Raw genomic sequence first — 20,185 nt, 5'->3', positions numbered from 1 at the left:
GAAAGTAGATCTGTTGCAATTCCAAGAAATTACTTCCTTTCGGGAATGTACCTTTTATTGTTGAAAACGAGATGGTGATCATGTATTGTCATAAAGCAAAACATGAACTATCATTTTCAGTTCTTTATTAACTAAGAGCGAACATATATTTATATCAATTTTAATATTTTCTTTATTATTTAAATATATTTATATTATTCTTTGGATCACAATGTATACTGTGTTTTATTTATTTTTATACTTAGAAGGGAAAAAAACTTCCTTGAATTTAGGGAAAGCATCTATTATTTACTGCCAGGATAATTTGTGATCAGAGAGAATATCCCACTTGGGTTTGCTCACCCAACTGGTAAAAACAAGAGTATGTTTGCTTCTCTTGGGAAAGTCAATGGCAACCCCATTTTCTCAACTCAAAATAAAGTCAATGCCACATTCTATCACAAAAGAAGACTCCATTTTCACTCCATTCAAAAGCTTTGACATAGAGAACCCAAAGTCTATGGGGAAAGCAGACAAAAAAGGAACCCCCAAGAATCCAAAGCTCAAACCCATGATGATTTTCTACTTCAACTTGATGAATCTTTATGTTTTTTAGATCAGGGTTCTGTTAAAAACACCCAAAAACATGGGGGGGGGGGGAGGAACATAAATTAACAGAAGCTAATTCGTTGAAATATTGAAGCTGAATATAGCATTGATGAAGAGAGAAAAAGAAACATGATTCTAAATTCTTCACAGAAATACATGATATCTATATATATATTATAACATCAGTTGAAGTCACTTCCTTGTCTGACTTTCTTAATCTTGTTCCCTAGATCTGCAAGAAGAGCCGGAGGAAATAAAGACTCCATCTCTTTAGTAAAATCAAGCAGGATTCGACGGCCAAAGGCTTTTCGTTTGGGTAAAATGGGGAGAGATTTTGGTTTTCTTGGTGCAGGTGGGCACTTGAGGATGACAGGAATTTTATGGTCCGAAGAAGTTGGAGTCTTGAACCCATTGTTGTTTCCATCTTCCTCATCATCAACCTTTGGAGATGGCAATTTTAACTCCAAAGGAGCCATCTTCAACGTCTTGCATTTGTCTTGTTGTTGATCTTGTCCTAGTCTTTCTTCTTTTTGCTGCTGAGGCTTATCGTCATCGTCTTGGAAAGTCGTAATTTGACATTCATCTCCTTGTTGTAACACTAAAGGAGGGCGTCGTCTAACCAAGAAACCGATTTCCATGCTACTGCTTAGATCTTTCTCAGTGAGAAACATCTCTGAATTCGACACACCCATGAATTTAGCTCCCGTACATGAAGAAACCAAGCCCCCCCCCCCTCTCCCAAAAAAAAAAAATCTTCAAGTCTAATCAAGAAAAATGAGCTCTAGGATCGAGATCAGAAAGAGAGATGATCATCTGCATTGAAAAAGACAAGAAGTACTTGGTAGTTACCCTAAAACCCAAGGCATGAAAAGCCTGGAAGAGAAGGAAGAAAGAAAAGATGGGAAGGGGCGCTACTTCATCACATCACCATCTTTCTTGATTGTTTCTTTGGAATTTAGCTCTTTCTCTCTCTCTCTCAAGATGTTTGTGATGAAGAAAGCAAAACAGATATAGGCTTTGAAAACACTCTTTGGTGAAGGATCCAATGCAGCACCATATAATCACACCCACACAAATCTTTCTCTTTCACATCCTATCTCTATATCTCTATATATAATAAATAAAAAGTCTCTTTCTAGCTTACCTGTTAGTATTATTATTTATTTTTCTTGAGAGGGTGAAGTCACTTTTACTCTTACTAAAAGCTAGCGTCACCCATTAACTAACTATATACAAAACAAATCTCGTTTACTCGATCGCTTTTTTCCTCTTTGATGCATCAAACCACGTGGTTTACTACATGGACTCAAAGGAGGGATATGCCATTTGATATCAGTATCCAAATGTGTTTTTATTATTATATTTCCATGAATTTTCGTTGTTGTTTGTTTTATAAGTAAAAGAAAATGTTATAATAATAATTTTTCATGTCCGAAAGGAGACATTGTTGGGGTGTCTGGTTTTAAGCCATGTACCCCATGTTGTGCTCCACTCCTTGGACATTGGTTGCTGGTTTTTTGGATCTCTTACAAGAAGGGTTGCCAGGGATCAATGGGGGTTCTAAATGATTGTCAAAGCAAACCTGGAAAATATATATATATATTTCTCGAGCAATATCATTGCCATTCATTTTTTTTTTTTTTACTTTGCTTTCTTAATGGCCTGGCCTCATATCACGATTCATAATTGAACTATTGAAGCTCATAATTATAAGATACAGCAAGAGCATGATACTATGTACATATGTAGGAGATCCCAATTACAACATAAATCTGTTTCACAATATTATATATAGATCAGAGATACAAATGGAGAAACCCAAAGTCAAACACACGCACACACATATATATGGGATATTATGAGGATATAAGTTAGGGTCACATACAAACCAGAGTTTTAGCATCGCCTCTCCAAAGAGGACTAGATATGGTAAAATATGGTAGAGAAGTGAAACAATATTCAAGAATGTGAAATGATACTGCAAAAGCATAGAGACCCAGATCCAGGTATGGTATTTAATAAATTCAAGGCCTTTTTTGTTTCCCCCACATATTTTCCAATAGAACAGAAAGCTGCAGTGCATGTTTTCACATGGGTCCCATTGCAATACATTGGAAGGAATGCTTTTGATTTTAGGCTTAGGATTCCTGCACTGGAAACTGGATATGCTACGCACTAAGATTTGATTTATATTTTGATTTTTCAACTAATATATACTAGAATTCTATAACCACGCATGTATACATTAATAAACAAATGTAAAATTTGAAATTAATAATAATACTAATGCAATATTTTGAAATTAAAATAAAAATATAGATTAAATAGTAAGTAAAAAATTTAAATAAATAAATGCATTTCAATTGTTTATTATGGCATTGCTATTTTTCTTGAATTGATTATGACACTAAATTAATCGATGACATTATTAATAAGATTATGACATAGCCATAATATGGGTAAAAATTATTATATACTATATTTATTAAGCATTGATGTAAAACCAAATATTACTTTAGTTGAAATGGTCAAATTAGGAGATTATATGTCTAATGTTTTAGGTTTAAATCCTATCATAAGCATGATTTTTTTTCTAGATTTTATATAAAAGACAAGGCTATCCTTAAATTAATACTTATTGATTTGTTAAAATAAGGGTTTTTGGTAATTTAAAATTTGAGTTGGGACCCAACAGATAACAAAGTATGCATAATGTAAATAATCCGGTTTAAATCCTATCACATGTAAATTTTAGTAGTTTTCTTAAAACAAAAGACTAAAAAATCCTCAAATAATATGGTTTATTTTAATTACGAAAGAATATTTTTAAAATTTTCTTAATTGAATTGATACCTGTGATATCAATAAATAGTATAGATATTTATACAATATTATCACAAAAATCAATATTTATAGAAGAGATTAATTATGGAGTAGTATTGTAGTAGTGGTAAGCATTGCCATTTTGGCAATGTTATGATATCATCATGTTATATATTTTGTTGAAATGAAAAATACAAAAGTGAATGTAATTTTTTAAAGTGCAATTCAAATATTTAAACTTCATAATATCAATATCACATTTATTTAAACTTTACGTACAATAAATATATTTACTAATTTCTCGTCTAAGAAATGATAAAATCACGACGGCAGTGGGGACCAGATTGGATTGCTTGGATTTCACCGCATCACGAAAAGATAGAAAAGGGCCCCCAGACTTCCCACATCTATTTATTTATTTATTTTCACCTTTTGATTTACTACATTCCTTTTCCATATTTCGTGAATTTATTTTCTTTTTTTAATGTGAAAACAATTTAAAATATGGCATTTATCGATTTACAGCAAAGCATTAATATAATTAATTAACCATCCAAAATACAATTAAACAACATTGTAAATAAAGCATATGGCATTTTTTTCCCTCAATTTAAAAATTTTATCTATTTTTATTGTTAAAAATTAGTGATGAAATAGTCAAACAGTGGTACATGGCATGTCATGTATATCTCATATTGGTGTACAATAACAAGTTTTTTAACAATAGAAATTGATAAAATTTTTAATAGAAGGACCATACAAAGATTAGTTTGCCCGTTCTTTTTAGTAGAGGGGTAAAATGCAATTAAATTTTTATTATAGGGCCTCCATGATACTTTTACCATAATTAGGGATTGATCTTAAAATGCGTGTTAATTGATTATTAATTGTCATTTATCCAAAAAAATTATATTAATTATCATTTACTACATTAATTATTATAAATAAGAAACTAATTTTAGCAAGTATCCTTAAATAAAATAAATAAAAACAGGGGAAAAGATTATAAAGTAATTATAGAAAAAGAGAGTTTGATAATAAAATAAAAATAGAAAATTAAAGTGAGGTAATATAGGGAAAAGTGAAAATAGTAATTAAAAAAAAGGGTGTGATGGCACATAATTGCAAATCTCATGCTCTCCATAGTCCATAGAGTCATGCTTAATGATTTTGCTTCCCATCTTCGACCATCATGTCCCCCATCATCTTCCTTCTCTTTGTTTATTTTCTCCCCATCAATTCATGTTTTTCTCCAACACCCAATCGGCGTTGGTAGGGCTTTGTTTCATGAGATAAGTATTAAAAGGAAATACTATATCAATAACTGGGGTTTTTATGTCTACCAAGGACGAGTTAGTTGTATTGTATATATTGATTAAATTACTTTCAATTTTCATGAGATTTCTGAATTTTTTTCAACATTTTGATTAAGAAATTAAAACACAAATGTACCTTTTGGGATTTGAGTTTAGCTTTAATATTTAATTTGATATTTTAGTGTTTTTATCTTAATTTGGTACCTAAACCAAATGACACTATGTGACTTTTGGCACATGTATTTTAATAAAAAAACATAGATACTTAATTGAGATAAATGAAAAAATTAGATACTAAATTAGACCAAAAAACCTTAAAATTCAAGTACCATAGTACCAAAACAATTATTTAAGCCAAACTGAAGTATCAAATTAGAATAGAAAAAATCAAATATTAAGTTGAACATTGAAATTAAACTTAGATACCAATAATATATTAATTCATATATAGAGTTGATATTAGAATGGTTTTCATTCTGTGAGAATTCAAAATTTTATAAAAATAACAAAAAGATAACATAAGAAAAAAATAAAACGCGACACCAAATAATAAAACCTACAAAATAAAATGATATATTTATTTATAATAATGTAAAAGGAAAAATAATATAACTAATATAATTTATTTGAAACTTAAATGGTGGATCTTAATTAATATTTTAGTATTATAAATGGTTGACATTTCAATTAATAAGACCTGCCACTTGTCACGCAATGAGCTCTCCCACTTAAGATTTGTTTCTATTTTACATGAAAATCTCACTCCACATCGTCTAACCTAATCTCTCTCTCTCTATATATATATTTACAAGATCTTAAATCTCATTGTGACATAGAGGTTTAATTTACTGACAATGACATAATGATTGTGATGACATATGACAGTTGTGTTATTTACCTCTATCTTTTATATTTAAAAATATGATATAATTTTAAAATAATAATATATTATTTGAATAATATTAATAATTCATAAATTTAAATTTAAAATACTTAATTTTCACACTCTGCTATGCACGAGTTTTAAAAATTAATAAAATTTTAACAATTAAAAACAATGGATATTAATGGATCAAAAATTAATTTTATAAAATTATTAAATATTTGAATTTTTAAATAATATTATTCAAAGATATATTATTTATAAATTTAGACAAACAGGTAGTTGAAGGCTTGAAGTTGGTTTGGTCAAAGGGATTCACCTAGGTAGGGGTTAATTATGATAATGCAATGTTAATGGATACTATTTAAAGAATCAAAATTGATTCGTATCAATTAATAACATTGCAAAAATCCAATTAATACATGAATGGTTCACTAAGAGTTGGAAAGTGAAGTTTAGACATGGTCTGAGAAAAAATAATAAAATAATTGATTGTTTGGCTAAGACAACAATAAAGAAGTTAAATCAATTAGTTACTCTCACAGGTCCACAATATGTTACAAAACTGCTAGAAAAAGATGTTCATAATTTACTGCATGAGTAGGCCTCCATCCCCATACATCAGTTTTTTAGGCACGTATTTTCGATTTACTATAAAGAAAACACATATTGTCATCATTACATGACTATTTCTTAAATTAATGGCTATATATAAATTATTTATTTTAGTCACAAGATTCATATTCACTTATTTAAATAAATATGCTTGATTCTAATTTTTTGTCAAATTGAAATAATACAAAAACAGTGGTGTATACAAATTGTATACAACTCTCCCCTTATTTAAATAATTTTTAGTATACAAATTTATTAAAATAATTTTAAGTATACCAATTATTTTTGAAGCAAAATGTATACAAATTTTATTAAAACCAATAATTTTACGGTAATTTAAGACAATATTTGAATATATATATATATATATATATATATATTTATATAATAGATTTGCAAACTTATTTAAAATATTTTATAAAAATAATTTTAAAAATTATTATTACAAAATTTATAAACATTTTTTCATAAACATTTTCTAATACCATATTTTAACAACTGATTTATATAATGAGTTAAATTTTTGTTAAATAGATTTTACACAAATAATTATAATTCTTCAAATAATGATTTTAAAATTTAAAAATACTGTTAAAATATTCCAATGTTTAAGAACAGTTTTATTTTTAAAATATATTAATAAATATTGTCAACAGATTATAAAAATAAAATATTGAAACATACATACAAATTAATAACATATTCTAAAACTTTAATTAATATTTTCCAAAATTGTAAAAAAATACTGTTTAATTTTTAAAAATATCTACTGAATTTTTAAAAGAATTCAACACATAACGTTTTCAAAAGTACTTAATAATTTTTTAAAATTTTATTTTATATTCTTATTAATGTGTTATCTTTAAGTATTGAATTCAAACCCTTTGTTTAAAAATATATATTATTAAATCACATTTTAAATTAAAAATATTGTTTAATGAAAAATAAAACAATATATAAATATTGTCTAATATAATTATTTACTTTAAATAAAATTTAAACTTTTAATAAAATTTAAATATTATATTAATAAATTATTCACTTTAAAAAATGGTAAAATTACTGTTCAATTTTTTAAAAAAGATCTACTAAAATTAAAAAAAAAATCAACCCAATTAACATTTTTTTGGGCATCGATGTGCAAACTTCTCACCACTTCTTCATACATTGCAGTCCCTCCATCCTCAATCATGATTGGGTAGCGGATTTCCTGCACTAGGCGAGTCACCAAACTTGACAATACCCATGTTGATAAGTCTTTCAACTTGCTTCTTGAAGGCAGTGCAATTCTCAATTGAGTGTCCCGTAATTCCCGCGTGGTATTCACATTGTGTGTTCGCATCATACCATTTGGGATACGGAGGTTGTAGAGGCTTCACATGAAAAGGGGAAACAACATGTGCATCAAACAAATTTTGATCTGATTCCTATCTCGGTATTGGGATTGGTGTAAACTGGAACTTCTCGGTTTTCATGCTGGAACCACCTTGATGAATTTTGTTGGTTACCAACCACCTTCCTTGGCTGACTCACTGTAACTGATTTAGAGTAACCCATACTGTTCACATCATTTTCTCTTCTGCTTGAGACTAACCTCTTATTACTCTCTCCAACATCGATCTTTCCACTTTTTATGGCATTTTCGATCATCTCGCCATTCATGATTATGTCGGGAAAGCTTCTTGTAGCACTCCCCAACATATGTGTAATGAACGGTGCCTTGAGGTGTTAATGAACAACATGGTCATTTCTTTTTCCAGGAGCGGTGGTGAACTTGGTGCGACCTCCTCCATCTCTGTGCGTCTTGCTGAAGCTTTCACTCGGCTTTTCTCCATGTTCGAAGGGTGATTCATCAGAGCCATGTCGATCCACATGACTATATTGTTTCATGAACGATTGTGCCAAGTCCCTCCATGATCCAATCGTGGCACGACTCAACTGATTGTACCACTTGGATCTTTGTCCCGATAAAGGCATCCCGAAGCAGTGTATCGGGAGTTGGTCGTTGTTAACATAACCCGTCATTCGCCTGCAGAACATGGTGATGTGAGCTGCTGGGCAGCTTGTCCCATTGTACTTTTCAAACTCAGGCATCTTAAATTTATGAGGGAGTACTAAATCTGGCACTAAACTCAGCTCTTTCGCGTCAATGCCTCGATAACTCTCAGCAACCTCCATCGCCTTGAACTTCTCTTCGAGCCACCTGTATCTTTCTTCCAACTGCTTCGGTAACTCTTCCTTCACTCTTTCCTTCTCAACCACTTCATCAAAGTCAGGAATGGCAGAGTTAATAGGATTATTTTCAGGATTAAAGCCTGGCCCAGTTTGGTGGTTCGAAATACCAGCTCGAAATTGCTGAGGCGTGATGGTGACAGTAGATTTGTGCGGGTATTCAGCTTGAGTTCGCTCATGTGGAGGGGTGAAACCTGGAGGATAGAAAAGTTCATCATCATTTCCCTCATCGATATCTGCCATGGGGCCCTTCCCTTTGTCACCTCCCTTAGTTATCAGTCAGGTTAACCTTGCAACTATATCCTCTTGAGATTCCCGCATCTTCTCAGTCATTTCTTGCTTCATCTTGTCTAGCCGCTCCTGCATCTGTAGCTGAAGTCGGTCCTGTATCTCCTTTTGACATTGCTCTAGTTTTTCTAATCTCTGATCCATATCTTTTGTCCTTGCTCGAGTCTTAGTATTGGTGCTTGGTAGGTTGGTTGGTTTCCAGGTTAACTGAGCAATGATTTTAATCAATTAGGATCATTTAGAGGTGTTTAATGCATATGATGCAATGAAATGCAAATGCATGAAATGAATGTAAAAGAGACGTTGATTCTTGGTTCAATTCTATTAGAACAACTTTACTAGAAAACAAATCTCTTTACATAAAGCGATATATATATACGACTTTGCCCTCATATTCCGATCGAAGACATCTTCTCCTTCTCCATCCGGATGCTAGGATAAACCTTGCGAACTCTTCAAAAGGAGCGTCTCTTCTATCTCTTTTTGCTTGATCCCGGTTGATATCCATCATCTGCCCATCTTCGTAATGCTCATCGACTTCTTTAAGAAAGTTAGATTATCGAAAACTCTTGAATAATCGACTTGAATCCTCGGGCCATGAAGTAAAGTCACGAACATACATCGCCGCCTTCTCGTGTTTCTTGGAATATATTCAGTCATTAGTACTATTTTCCATTTTATCAAGAAACCCGTTTTCTTATGATAGGCTTTCTAAACTAGTAATCAAACTTGAATCAACATCTCTTTTCTACAATGCAAATGCGATGCAATCATAAACAAAACAAAACGAGTTAGTATCGGGCATAAACATTAAATCCAATACAATCAAGAAATAATAAAAACTCCTAGTCAGGTATCTACTAAGGTTTAGAGTAATTCTACCTAGGGTAAGTTCCTAAGGTTCACTATATGCGGTTTGGCTACTAAGGTAAAGGTACCCGAACCGGCAGATTCCTCGATCTTCACCCATTATAGGCTCATGTGGATCGAGTTCAGTTCAGGGGGATACATTTCCCTATGGCTGCACGGAGATGAAAATCTCACGAAGACATAGGTACAGATGTATCCCGGAAGCGATCCACTACCCTGCACGGAGGTGAAGACCTCACGAAGGACTAGTTTCTCACTCCCACTTAAAGGGGTAAAACGAACCATGTAATGCAAAATGCAAATATAGATCAACCAGCTTGGTTCAACCATAGGAATGAACCACGATGAAAACCAAAGAAATGAGAAAGGAAATCATGATTTAAAAAAAAACTTTTAATTTTCGACACAAAGGCAAAACATAACCAATTCATGGCTCGACTCTCTAAATTTCCCCAGCGGAGTCGCCAAGCTGTCGAAACCGTTTTTTGAAAACAAAAATTTAGTTGTCGACTTTAAAAAACAAAACTGGAGTCGCCACCGATCCTTTATTAAGGTGTGACCGGCCCACCTTAAAAATTATTTTGGTCTGCGAATTTTGAAAACAGGCTCGGGAGTCAGTTACGCACGAGGAAGGATTAGCACCCTCGTAACGCCCAAAATCGGTACCAAATTGATTATTTGATGTCTTAGTGTCGAAAGTTAAAAAGATTTTAAAACAAGCTTGAATGATGAAATTTGCAAAAGGATATCCAATTGTTCAAGTCATGTACAGAAATCGAGTCCCAATACGTTAGGGTACAATTCCTCATAATTCCCCAAACTTGAATATCACTTTTATTTTATCGAAAATCTTCATTTCGAGAAAATAACATGCCACACCAATACATTAGGGCACAACAAGTTAAGTTCCCAAAATGATTTTATGCATTTTGAATAAAAATATTCTCGGTCATTTAGGATTGACAAAGAAAACCAGAACCCAATACGTTAGGGCTCAATTCCCCTCGAAAATCCCAAATTTCCAAAAATGCTTTCATTCAAAAACCTTTAAATCATGAAATAACTTTGATGAATGGTTAAAACCAAAATATATTTTCAAAAGGGTATGTTAAAAGTTCATATACAATATGATCTGAGATCCTTTAATTTAAAGCATATATACATAAATATTTACAAATAATATATACATGTACAATATACAAGTAAATTTATAAACAAAAAGGTACATCAAATAAAAAACAATAAAAATGCATGTACATATGTGTACAAAAATAAAAAATAAAAAATGTATATGTGTATATATTTACAAAATAAAGTATATAAAAGTTTTAAAAGATATGAAAATATACATAAAACGTATGAATAAAAGACATGCATGTATTCATAAAAGCTTTAAAAAATGTATATATATTAAAAAATGTGTATATATTATATATAAAAATATGTGTTTAATACATAAAAATGCATATATATATATATATATATTGTAAAAAACATGCGTATTTAAAACACGTATGTGTACATAATTTAAAAAAAGAAATATATAAGTATATATATAAAAATATGTGTATTTTGAAAAAAAACTGTGAATATAAACACAAATGTGTGCACAAAAGTCACGAAAATAAAATATAAAATATGAAAAGAGGAAAAAAATAATACATTAATAAATTTTGGGTATATATATATAATATAAAGTATGTATATAAAAAAATAAAAGCAAAAATAAAGAAAAACAACAAAGCGCATGTATAAAATACATGCATGTATTTATAAAAGCTAAATAACACATAAAATGCACATATGTATATTATATAAAAAACTATGCGTATATATATATAGCAATGGTAATAGCAATAACTATAATAATGATAATAATAATAATGATAATAATAATAATAATAATAATAATAATAATAATAATAATAATAATAATAGTATAACATGATATTTTAAAACAAAAATGAACAAAATAAAAAAAGGTTAAATTGAACTGAAAAAAAAGAAAAAAAACTAATATTAAAAATAAATCTAAGAACAGGACCACATTGAATGCGCGTGCAAGTGTGGAGGACCAAAAAGAAATTTTCCCAAGTTGCTGAAGCACTGTGCAGTAACATGGATTAAATCGTCACGCGAGCAAAATATTTGGGCCGAATTTAAAAGGAAAAAAACTTGATTGAAACACGTAGCAAAAGAGGAAGGGCTAGGCGCGCAATTTCCCCATTCAGGGTGGAGACGCGCGGACCCCCTTTGCGTGTCGGGTCAACGCGCGGATCCACCCCCTAAACGGCGCCGTTTCAATTTTGTTATAAAATTAAAAATTTTCTTAAAAAATATCACTTTCTGCTTCCTTTTTAAAAAACAAACTAACCCTAACTAGGGTTTTCTTAGTTTTCTCTGCCGCCGCCGCTAACATTCTAGGCCGATCCACGCCTCCGTCGACGCTCCGTCCTCCGATTGCGGCGGAGAGGGAGCCAGCTCGGCGATTCCGGCGAAAAGGTAAGTTCTTTCTTCTTTTTTTATTTAGGCAAAGATAAATAGAAAAATAGAGAAAATATAAAAATATAATATATATAAATGAAAAATAAAAGAACAAACAGAGAAAAACCTTTCTAAAAAAAAGAATTTGTATATCTTTAGTCTTTCTTTCTCGGTCACTTTTCACTTTTCATCCTCCCATTCACTTTACAAATCGATTTATATATAACCGAAAAATAAAAAATAAAGATACCAAATAATAAAAAAGATATTTTCTATTATTCCTATTATTTCGTTGTTGCTTGTTTCCGTTTGTTGCTGCAGGTATGGCTAGAGGCGTGCGGAGCAGCATTTGCGGAGGGGTGGTGCGCAGAAGGAGGCACGCAAAGAGACAACAGTTGCGGCACTAGACTACTGGTAGTTGCTTTAGGCTAGGGTTTTGGTGATTAGGGATATTTGGGGTTTTGGGCTTAGGTTGTTGGGTCATTAACTTAGGTATTAGTTTTCAAAAAAACAACTGGGCTGCCCCATTATTTGTTTTACATGGGCCTGATGTATATTTATTTGGGCCGGGCACATTTGGGCTTGTACAGTATATAATAGAGAAATTAATCATAGTACATTTAGTAGATTGACTTCATGACTAAATAATTTTGTAATTAATAAACAAAGAGTTAGAACTTAATTACAAATTATTTAAATTCTAATTATATATGTCAGATCGATCCTCTACTAGTTCAACATAACATTGTAAAGATTGCAAATTAGAATTGTTGTGATACTTGAATGAAGATTGCAAATTAGAATTGTTGTGATACTTGAATGAAAATGATGAATGAGAAATAAATTGCAAGAATTACTATTCGCAGTAAATGTATTTTCTCGAAAGGAACAAGAGATGACTTAGAAAGTAATTTAATTTCTTTGGATTATTATTTGATTAAATGTAATTAAATAATTGAGTACAAAGTGAAAAATAAACTAATTAGTCATCACAATTTTATTGAATAGGACAAAAACTTATTTACTCATAGATTCTAATGCAGTAAAGGCGTCATGATTTTGATAAAATTAGAATTGAATTAAAAAATAATTTAATTAATTAATTAAAATTTTGAAAATAAAAAAACTAGTTATTGAGTTGGATAATTATATGTGCATGTTTTAACTTAATTTAAAACTAAATTGCATAAATAATTGTACCAAATGCATAAAGGCCCAACCGGCCCTGTATAACAGATGGTGGGTGGCACACTAGATGTTGGAAATTCAGTGTGTGCCACCAAATATGTAGAGTTTTAGTACAACTCTAAGTTTTCTATTAAAAATATTATTTTTCCTCTCTTTCTTATTTGAGTAGAATTCTTGTGATTTTTTCTATACATGAGAATTATGGGGTAGTCGAAAATACACAATACTGAGATGATAATGCTGTGTTGAAATTTAATGATTTTTTAAAGTTTAAATAAATTCTATTTTTCGTGAGTACTCAAAATTCAAAGATGTGAGATTATAATTGTAACTTCTGTGGCAATTATAATTCAAAATTGTGATTACAACCCATATAGAAAGTTATCGTTTTCATTCTGTATTTGGTTCTTGATAAGAGCTCACTCTTTTAACGTTCGAGATTTTAAGAATAATAAAGAATATTATCCGATCAAAAAACTAAAAGAGTTTGTCAATAAATCTAAAATTCAATAGGAGTAATTGATTTTATGGGATTTATCACTTATCCAACTTTTATGAAAAATTTGAAATTTCATTAGTTAAAAATTCCATCATCAAAACATACTCTTTATTTTCTTCATTCAAGTTCCTTTTCGAAACCACGTCAACAATCCTACGAATAATTTGGTCTCCACTAATAACGTTCATTTTCTCCCAAAGCACAAAGTCAATTATGGGTTAATTTTTCTACTTTTGTTTTTCTTAGATGAAAATTAAGTGTAAAAAATTCTTTTATATATAAAATAGACACAGCTTAAGATACAGTGGACAAGAAATCATGAACAACATAAGGCTTACTTTCAAGATTCAAATGTTTTTCTTTTTCTAGAGATTAATTTGTTGAATTAAAAATTGAGAAACCCCTAAAAAGTGTTTTTTATGAGATGCAGGGTGTCATGTATTAGGATGGTAAGATGGATGGGAAACCGATTCTACCGGTTTGGATAGCTGTTGAAACATTCCTTAGCCACCCCAAAATGAGCATGCAACCGAAGGACCCGGTAAAATGGTTAAAAACAAGTAAGATGTTTTCCTTCTGCGTTTTAAATTTCAATACTTTTATTTTCTTTTCGAACCCAAAGGGCGCGCAACTCAAATCCTCTTCTCTGCTTTTCCACTTTTCCTTTCTTTCTTCAGGTGATTTCTCTTTCCTTCTGTTTGGTTTCCAAGAAAGTATAGGAACTTTGTTGATTTTCAACGGATTTTTATTGGCATTGTGATAATTTTGTTGGAATTGTATGTATGCGGTATCATTTTAACCGGTTTAATGTTTTTTGTTTGGATTCTTTGGATAATTTATGGTTCTTTAGCTTCTAGTGACTTGGACTAGCATGATATTTCTTTTCACCTATATTAATGTTCAATAAATCAACTTTTTGTCTCTTTGTACTTCTAATTTATTTTAGCAATGAAAAAGATTTAAATATGTAATAATTTATGATTATATGAAAGGATTCTCTTATTTAATTTAATCATAGTACTTTTTTTCTTTTCTTTTTTTTCCTTTAGTAATATATGTTTGTGATGGATTACTATTTTTTCCCCTTACTGTTGTGATGTTGATCTAGTTGTGATGTTATTTTAGCTGGTGATACAAGATGGCAGATGGTGAGGATATTCAACCACTTGTCTGCGATAATGGAACTGGAATGGTCAAGGTATTAGTTTAGGATGCTCTGTCCTTCATATTTTTCTGTGTGATTCTAAGGTTGTCTTTAGATTTATATATGATTTCCCCCCTAATGATTCATTTTGCATTTTCTAGGCTGGGTTTGCTGGCGATGATGCTCCAAGGGCCGTCTTCCCTAGCATTGTGGGTCGGCCACGTCACACTGGTGTGATGGTTGGCATGGGACAGAAAGATGCATATGTTGGGGATGAGGCTCAGTCCAAGCGTGGTATTCTGACTCTTAAATACCCTATTGAACATGGTATTGTTAACAACTGGGACGATATGGAAAAGATTTGGCATCATACCTTCTACAATGAACTCCGTGTGGCTCCTGAAGAACACCCAATTCTTCTCACCGAGGCGCCTCTCAACCCGAAAGCCAATCGCGAGAAAATGACCCAAATCATGTTTGAGACCTTCAATGCTCCAGCAATGTATGTTGCTATCCAGGCTGTTCTATCCCTCTATGCTAGTGGTCGTACAACTGGTAAGCAAATGACTACTATGATCTTATGGATAGAACTTGAGCTAAACAATCTCAAAGTCAAATTTACACTTTTGTTTGTTTGTAGCTTGATCAGGGAAAATTTGAAGTGACCTTAAAATTGGTTGCTATTTCGCCCCATTGTCTTGATTTCATGATTTTCATAATGATTATAAAGTCTTCCTGATCGAACACCTGTAAATTATGGTTAGAATTCTATTTATTTTTCATGTGCTAATTGTTCTCTACGAAACTTTATGAAGGTATTGTTCTGGACTCTGGAGATGGTGTGAGCCATACTGTCCCTATTTATGAAGGATATGCCCTTCCACATGCCATCCTCCGTCTAGACCTCGCAGGTCGTGACCTTACTGATGCCCTTATGAAAATCCTGACCGAGCGTGGTTATTCATTCACAACTACAGCTGAGCGTGAAATTGTGAGGGACATGAAAGAGAAACTGTCATATATCGCACTTGACTTTGAGCAAGAGCTAGAAACTGCCAAAACTAGTTCCAGCATTGAGAAGAGCTATGAGTTGCCTGATGGTCAGGTGATCACCATTGGTGCAGAGCGTTTCCGATGCCCGGAAGTCCTTTTCCAGCCTTCCATGATTGGAATGGAAGCTGCTGGCATTCACGAAACCACATACAATTCTATCATGAAGTGCGACGTAGATATCAGGAAGGATTTGTATGGAAACATTGTTCTCAGCGGTGGAACTACTATGTTCCCAGGAATTGCTGACAGAATGAGCAAGGAAATTACTGCCTTGGCCCCAAGCAGCATGAAAATTAAGGTGGTGGCTCCACCTGAAAGGAAATACAGTGTCTGGATTGGAGGATCCATCTTAGCATCTCTCAGTACTTTCCAGCAGGTATTTTCTAACTTGCAATGCTGACGGCATGTAGTTGCTGTTAATGACAAATTGACAATTTTATTATACGTTCTTGTTTCTCACTCACTCTAGCAAGCTTCATAAATGTACTAAGACATTTAGGGGTTGTGATGGGAATGCAGATGTGGATTGCTAAGGCAGAGTACGATGAATCCGGACCATCTATTGTGCACAGGAAGTGCTTCTAATTCTTCAGAAATGTCTTGTTTTTTGGCGAAACGACCAAAATTTTCGGATCCCCCCTTCATATAGAGTTCAAATTGGTTCATTTTTATTTTCCCTTGGCAGTTCTTTGATCATTCAACGTATTTGTGATTATTGTCAATTCTCTCTATCTTTCACACTCCCTTGTATTCTGATACTTGAAAGCATATTCTCACACTACATCCGAAAAGAAGCAGAATGACCTGCTACAACCAAATTTTTTAAGATATTGTCTCCCCCATTGCTTAAATGGTAAGACTTGAGTTCAAGTTATAATAATCTTTCAAAATTTTAGACTTGAAACATTAAAGTTGAGTTAACAAGTCCTCTTAATTACATCCATTTACTTACAAGCCCTCAAAATTGAGTTTGAATTGAGATTTTTTTTTATTTAAAGACGGTTAGTTCAATAATTTAAATTTTTTAAAAAAATGAGTGAGTTAAATTCAAGAATCAATTGCACAAAATGCATTCGTAATCCCATATGAATGCATATCTAAATCAGTGTCCTTTCAAAATATGTAGTTTACAAAAATAAAATTAGCAAAACCATACAGAACCAAAAATGTAGCCACTTTGATGATATGGTACAAACATATATAAGATGCGAGTACAGGGGAAAAAATCCGGATAATGTAGACACAACACAGGTTTCACATAGGCACAGAAGAGAAAAAAAGAATCGATCTCAAATTGGTCATGGCAGAAACTTGACGGCCATTATCCGGCAAGGTTTCTCCTTCATAATTTCCTGGAAAGAAAAAGAAGAAACGAAAATCGTCTTAGATGAGAGACACGCGGCATGACATTGTCACACCTATAACATGTTAAGCAGCATTGCACCACAAATATCCATTGTCAGAATTAAAGGGTATTTTCTTCCTTATTATGCAGATAAACGCTTGAATTCCAATACATTTTCGGGGCAAAAACAAAAGATTACAAAAACTCTAAGCTACTTTGAGACTATATATATAAAAGGATATTGAAAAAAAACAAGTTGTTGATCATCATCTCATACAGGAAATTATACAAGGAATTCAACCCAATTGAAGCTAGTAAATAGGTTTCAAGGCTGAAGCTCTCATACCACTAGAACCAATCCTATACAACATACAGTAACAATGCAGCTTTGCATTCGATATCTTCCACCCTTCGATGTTATCTCTTCACGAAATCCCGGCGGCGATGAAAGATGTGACGCTGGACCACTAAACCCGGCCGAATTCTCCGGTGATGGAGATGTTTCCGGCGGCTGAACTGTCGTCCCCACCACCGCATTCCCCGGCTTCGATGTTACTCCAGCCGAGTCTTTCCCAAAAATCTCTCTAGGCAACAAAACCTTGGAAACCCCGAAAATGGCAACGGGGTTTTGGTCGAACACCGTTTGGGTAACCGATGCTTGAACGATTCCCGTATCGATCGCGACAGATCCATTGACTCTTGAAATATTGAGAGTGAAGCTGCCGGCGCCGTTATCTTCCGTGGCTAATGTGGGTTGGACCGGGTTCACGATCGATTCCAGTGAACCCAAAGGGTAATAAGAATGAAGCACGTGGAATTTTAGGACCACAGCTTTTTTATCAGCTGGGAGTGACTGCAATTTGACATTGCCCGGCAGATCACCGAACGCATCATCTGTGGGGACAAAGAGAGTGATTCCAGCACCGCCCTCGTCGGCTTCGAATTCATCGACGACGCCGGAAGCGGCTAACATGGAGGCGGCGACGTTGAAATTATGGCCATCGATTAGGGATTTGGTAATGTTGAGGCCAAGGGGGGGCCGGGTTTCAGAGGCCAATAGATTGAAGTCGTAGGGAACAAGGAGGGAATCAACGGCTAGGATTGTGATATTGTAAGGGAGGGTTTTGATTAACGATAAAACGGTGACGTTGGATGGGGAGAAAGGGGCCGGTGATTGGATTGTGATGGAGTTGGTTAAAGGGTCACGGGTGATATTGACGGCGCCGAAGTTGGAATGGACCCGGCCCGTTGTTTGGAGGAGGGTGGTTACAAGGACGCCTGAGGGTGGGATCTGGCGGAGGTCGCTCAAGGAGAAGTATTGTAGAAGGACGTGGTAGCGCAGGATGTCACCTAGTGACGACGGCGGGAGGCGGTGCGTGAGGTCGGAGGAAGGGGACGTGGAGAGGTACGAGTTCGGGACGGCGAGTAAAGTAACGGGGTCGCGGCGCGTGAGATCAGGGGCGACGGAGGTGGAGCAGAGGAGGGAGGAGAAGGAGGTAAGGTTTTGGAAGGAGGAGAGGATGGAGGTTATGTTGAGAGCAGAGGTGGTGGTGGTGGTGACGGTGGAGGATAGGAGGAGGAGGAGGAGTAAATAAAACAATGTGATAGGGGTAATATGGGAAATGGAGACTGAAATAGCCATGCCTCTGCTCTCTTTTTCTCTGTCTTTTGCAGAGTTCTGAGAGTGGAAAAAAAAGCAAAAAAAGGAATTAAGTGGGAGAGGCTTTGATTGTTTGAAGAGTGGACAGTGGCGAGTAGGGAGTTGGCAAGTATGAAAAGCGAGTATGATTACCATAATCATTATTATGAATGATGATGATGGGGAACGGTTCATTGACATGGAATGGAATAGAGAATAGAGATATAATAAGTTTTGATTGGTTGAAATGTATCAGATGAGAAATAGTTGATTGGAATAAAATGTTCATTTTACCCTTAACTTAAAAAATAATATTTTAATTATTAATTTCATATAAAATTATATAATCATAAAATATTTATTTTAACTTATTATTATCAACCCAAAATACATACGAAATAGTTTATACTAAAATTTTATAAAATGATTTATTATTATTTTAATCAATATATAAATGTAGAGACAAAAATATTAAAATATGGTTTTCTTTCTCTCTAAATCTTGCATGCTCTCCTTTTTTTATTCTCTATATTTTCCTATCATATGTATGATTTTTTCATCAAGTACTAAGTCAGATAAGTTTTCTAATTTCTAATATATGTTTGTATACTTGCTTTATGATTGTTACTTATGTATTATATGGTACAACTAAATTTTGTTGATAGATGAATTTTTCTAATTACTTTTTAATATTTTTCTGTAAATAATTGTCACAAAATCATTTAGTAATGTATTGACTATTAATGCAACCGTCAGTAAAAGGTTATTTAAATAATGAGACAATAATTTTATTGCATAAAAGACTTGGTAGTAAGAAAACGATGTTCAAAAAGCATGTTGTAAAATAGAATTTTGGACATGTTAACATATGGATTGATTATTCTAGATATTCAATCTTTAATTTAAAGTAATGAATGTGAGAGAAAATAGTTTTCTTTGATTTGTAGCACTACAATTAGAACGAGTTTCAACTCCGTTATTAGACAACGATAATGGAAATCCAAATTTTAATTAGTAACCTCTAATTTAAAAGTTCAATGGATAAAAACAAGTTATTGTTATATGTCTATGATGTACTACTCAAACTTACTTATTCTAAAACAAGTTTAATGGAAATTAGTATGGTACATTGTGTATAGAGGATGAGTTTGAATATTCTTAATGGAGTTTACTATTTATTGTTTAAATATCTAAAACGATGGAGACATTGATGGAATT

The 20,185-nt window shown here is 32.8% G+C and overlaps 3 protein-coding genes across 4 annotated transcripts; 1 reads left to right on the top strand and 2 right to left on the bottom strand.

The window, feature by feature from the left end:
- Positions 1–664: 664 nt before the first annotated feature.
- Positions 665–1,677, bottom strand: LOC105791330 (cyclin-dependent protein kinase inhibitor SMR3). Its single transcript, XM_012619361.2, has one exon. The coding sequence runs from the start codon at positions 1,278–1,280 to the stop codon at positions 771–773; it is 510 nt and encodes a 169-aa protein (XP_012474815.1). The 5' UTR covers positions 1,281–1,677; the 3' UTR covers positions 665–770.
- A 12,707-nt stretch (positions 1,678–14,384) lies between these two features.
- Positions 14,385–16,809, top strand: LOC105791336 (actin). 2 transcript variants are annotated; one of them, XM_012619371.2, is made up of 5 exons: positions 14,385–14,463; positions 14,912–14,984; positions 15,092–15,485; positions 15,746–16,359; positions 16,503–16,809. In XM_012619371.2, the coding sequence occupies exons 2-5, from the start codon at positions 14,925–14,927 to the stop codon at positions 16,566–16,568; spliced, it is 1,134 nt and encodes a 377-aa protein (XP_012474825.1). In that variant the 5' UTR covers positions 14,385–14,463; positions 14,912–14,924; the 3' UTR covers positions 16,569–16,809. The 2 variants fall into 2 exon arrangements, with proteins under 2 accessions (XP_012474825.1, XP_052489268.1); XM_052633308.1 differs by lacking the exon at positions 14,385–14,463 and adding an exon at positions 14,506–14,562.
- A 232-nt stretch (positions 16,810–17,041) lies between these two features.
- On the bottom strand, positions 17,042–19,160 carry LOC105791354 (fasciclin-like arabinogalactan protein 4). Its single transcript, XM_012619396.2, has 2 exons — positions 17,675–19,160; positions 17,042–17,335 (listed from the first exon to the last, which is right to left on the bottom strand). The coding sequence occupies exons 1-2, from the start codon at positions 19,127–19,129 to the stop codon at positions 17,282–17,284; spliced, it is 1,509 nt and encodes a 502-aa protein (XP_012474850.2). The 5' UTR covers positions 19,130–19,160; the 3' UTR covers positions 17,042–17,281.
- Between the last annotated feature and the right edge of the window lie 1,025 nt (positions 19,161–20,185).

Source organism: Gossypium raimondii, chromosome 7 (assembly GCF_025698545.1).
Source record: "Gossypium raimondii isolate GPD5lz chromosome 7, ASM2569854v1, whole genome shotgun sequence".
Classification (NCBI taxonomy): domain Eukaryota; kingdom Viridiplantae; phylum Streptophyta; class Magnoliopsida; order Malvales; family Malvaceae; genus Gossypium; species Gossypium raimondii.
This window is presented reverse-complemented; position numbering and strand designations above follow the sequence as displayed.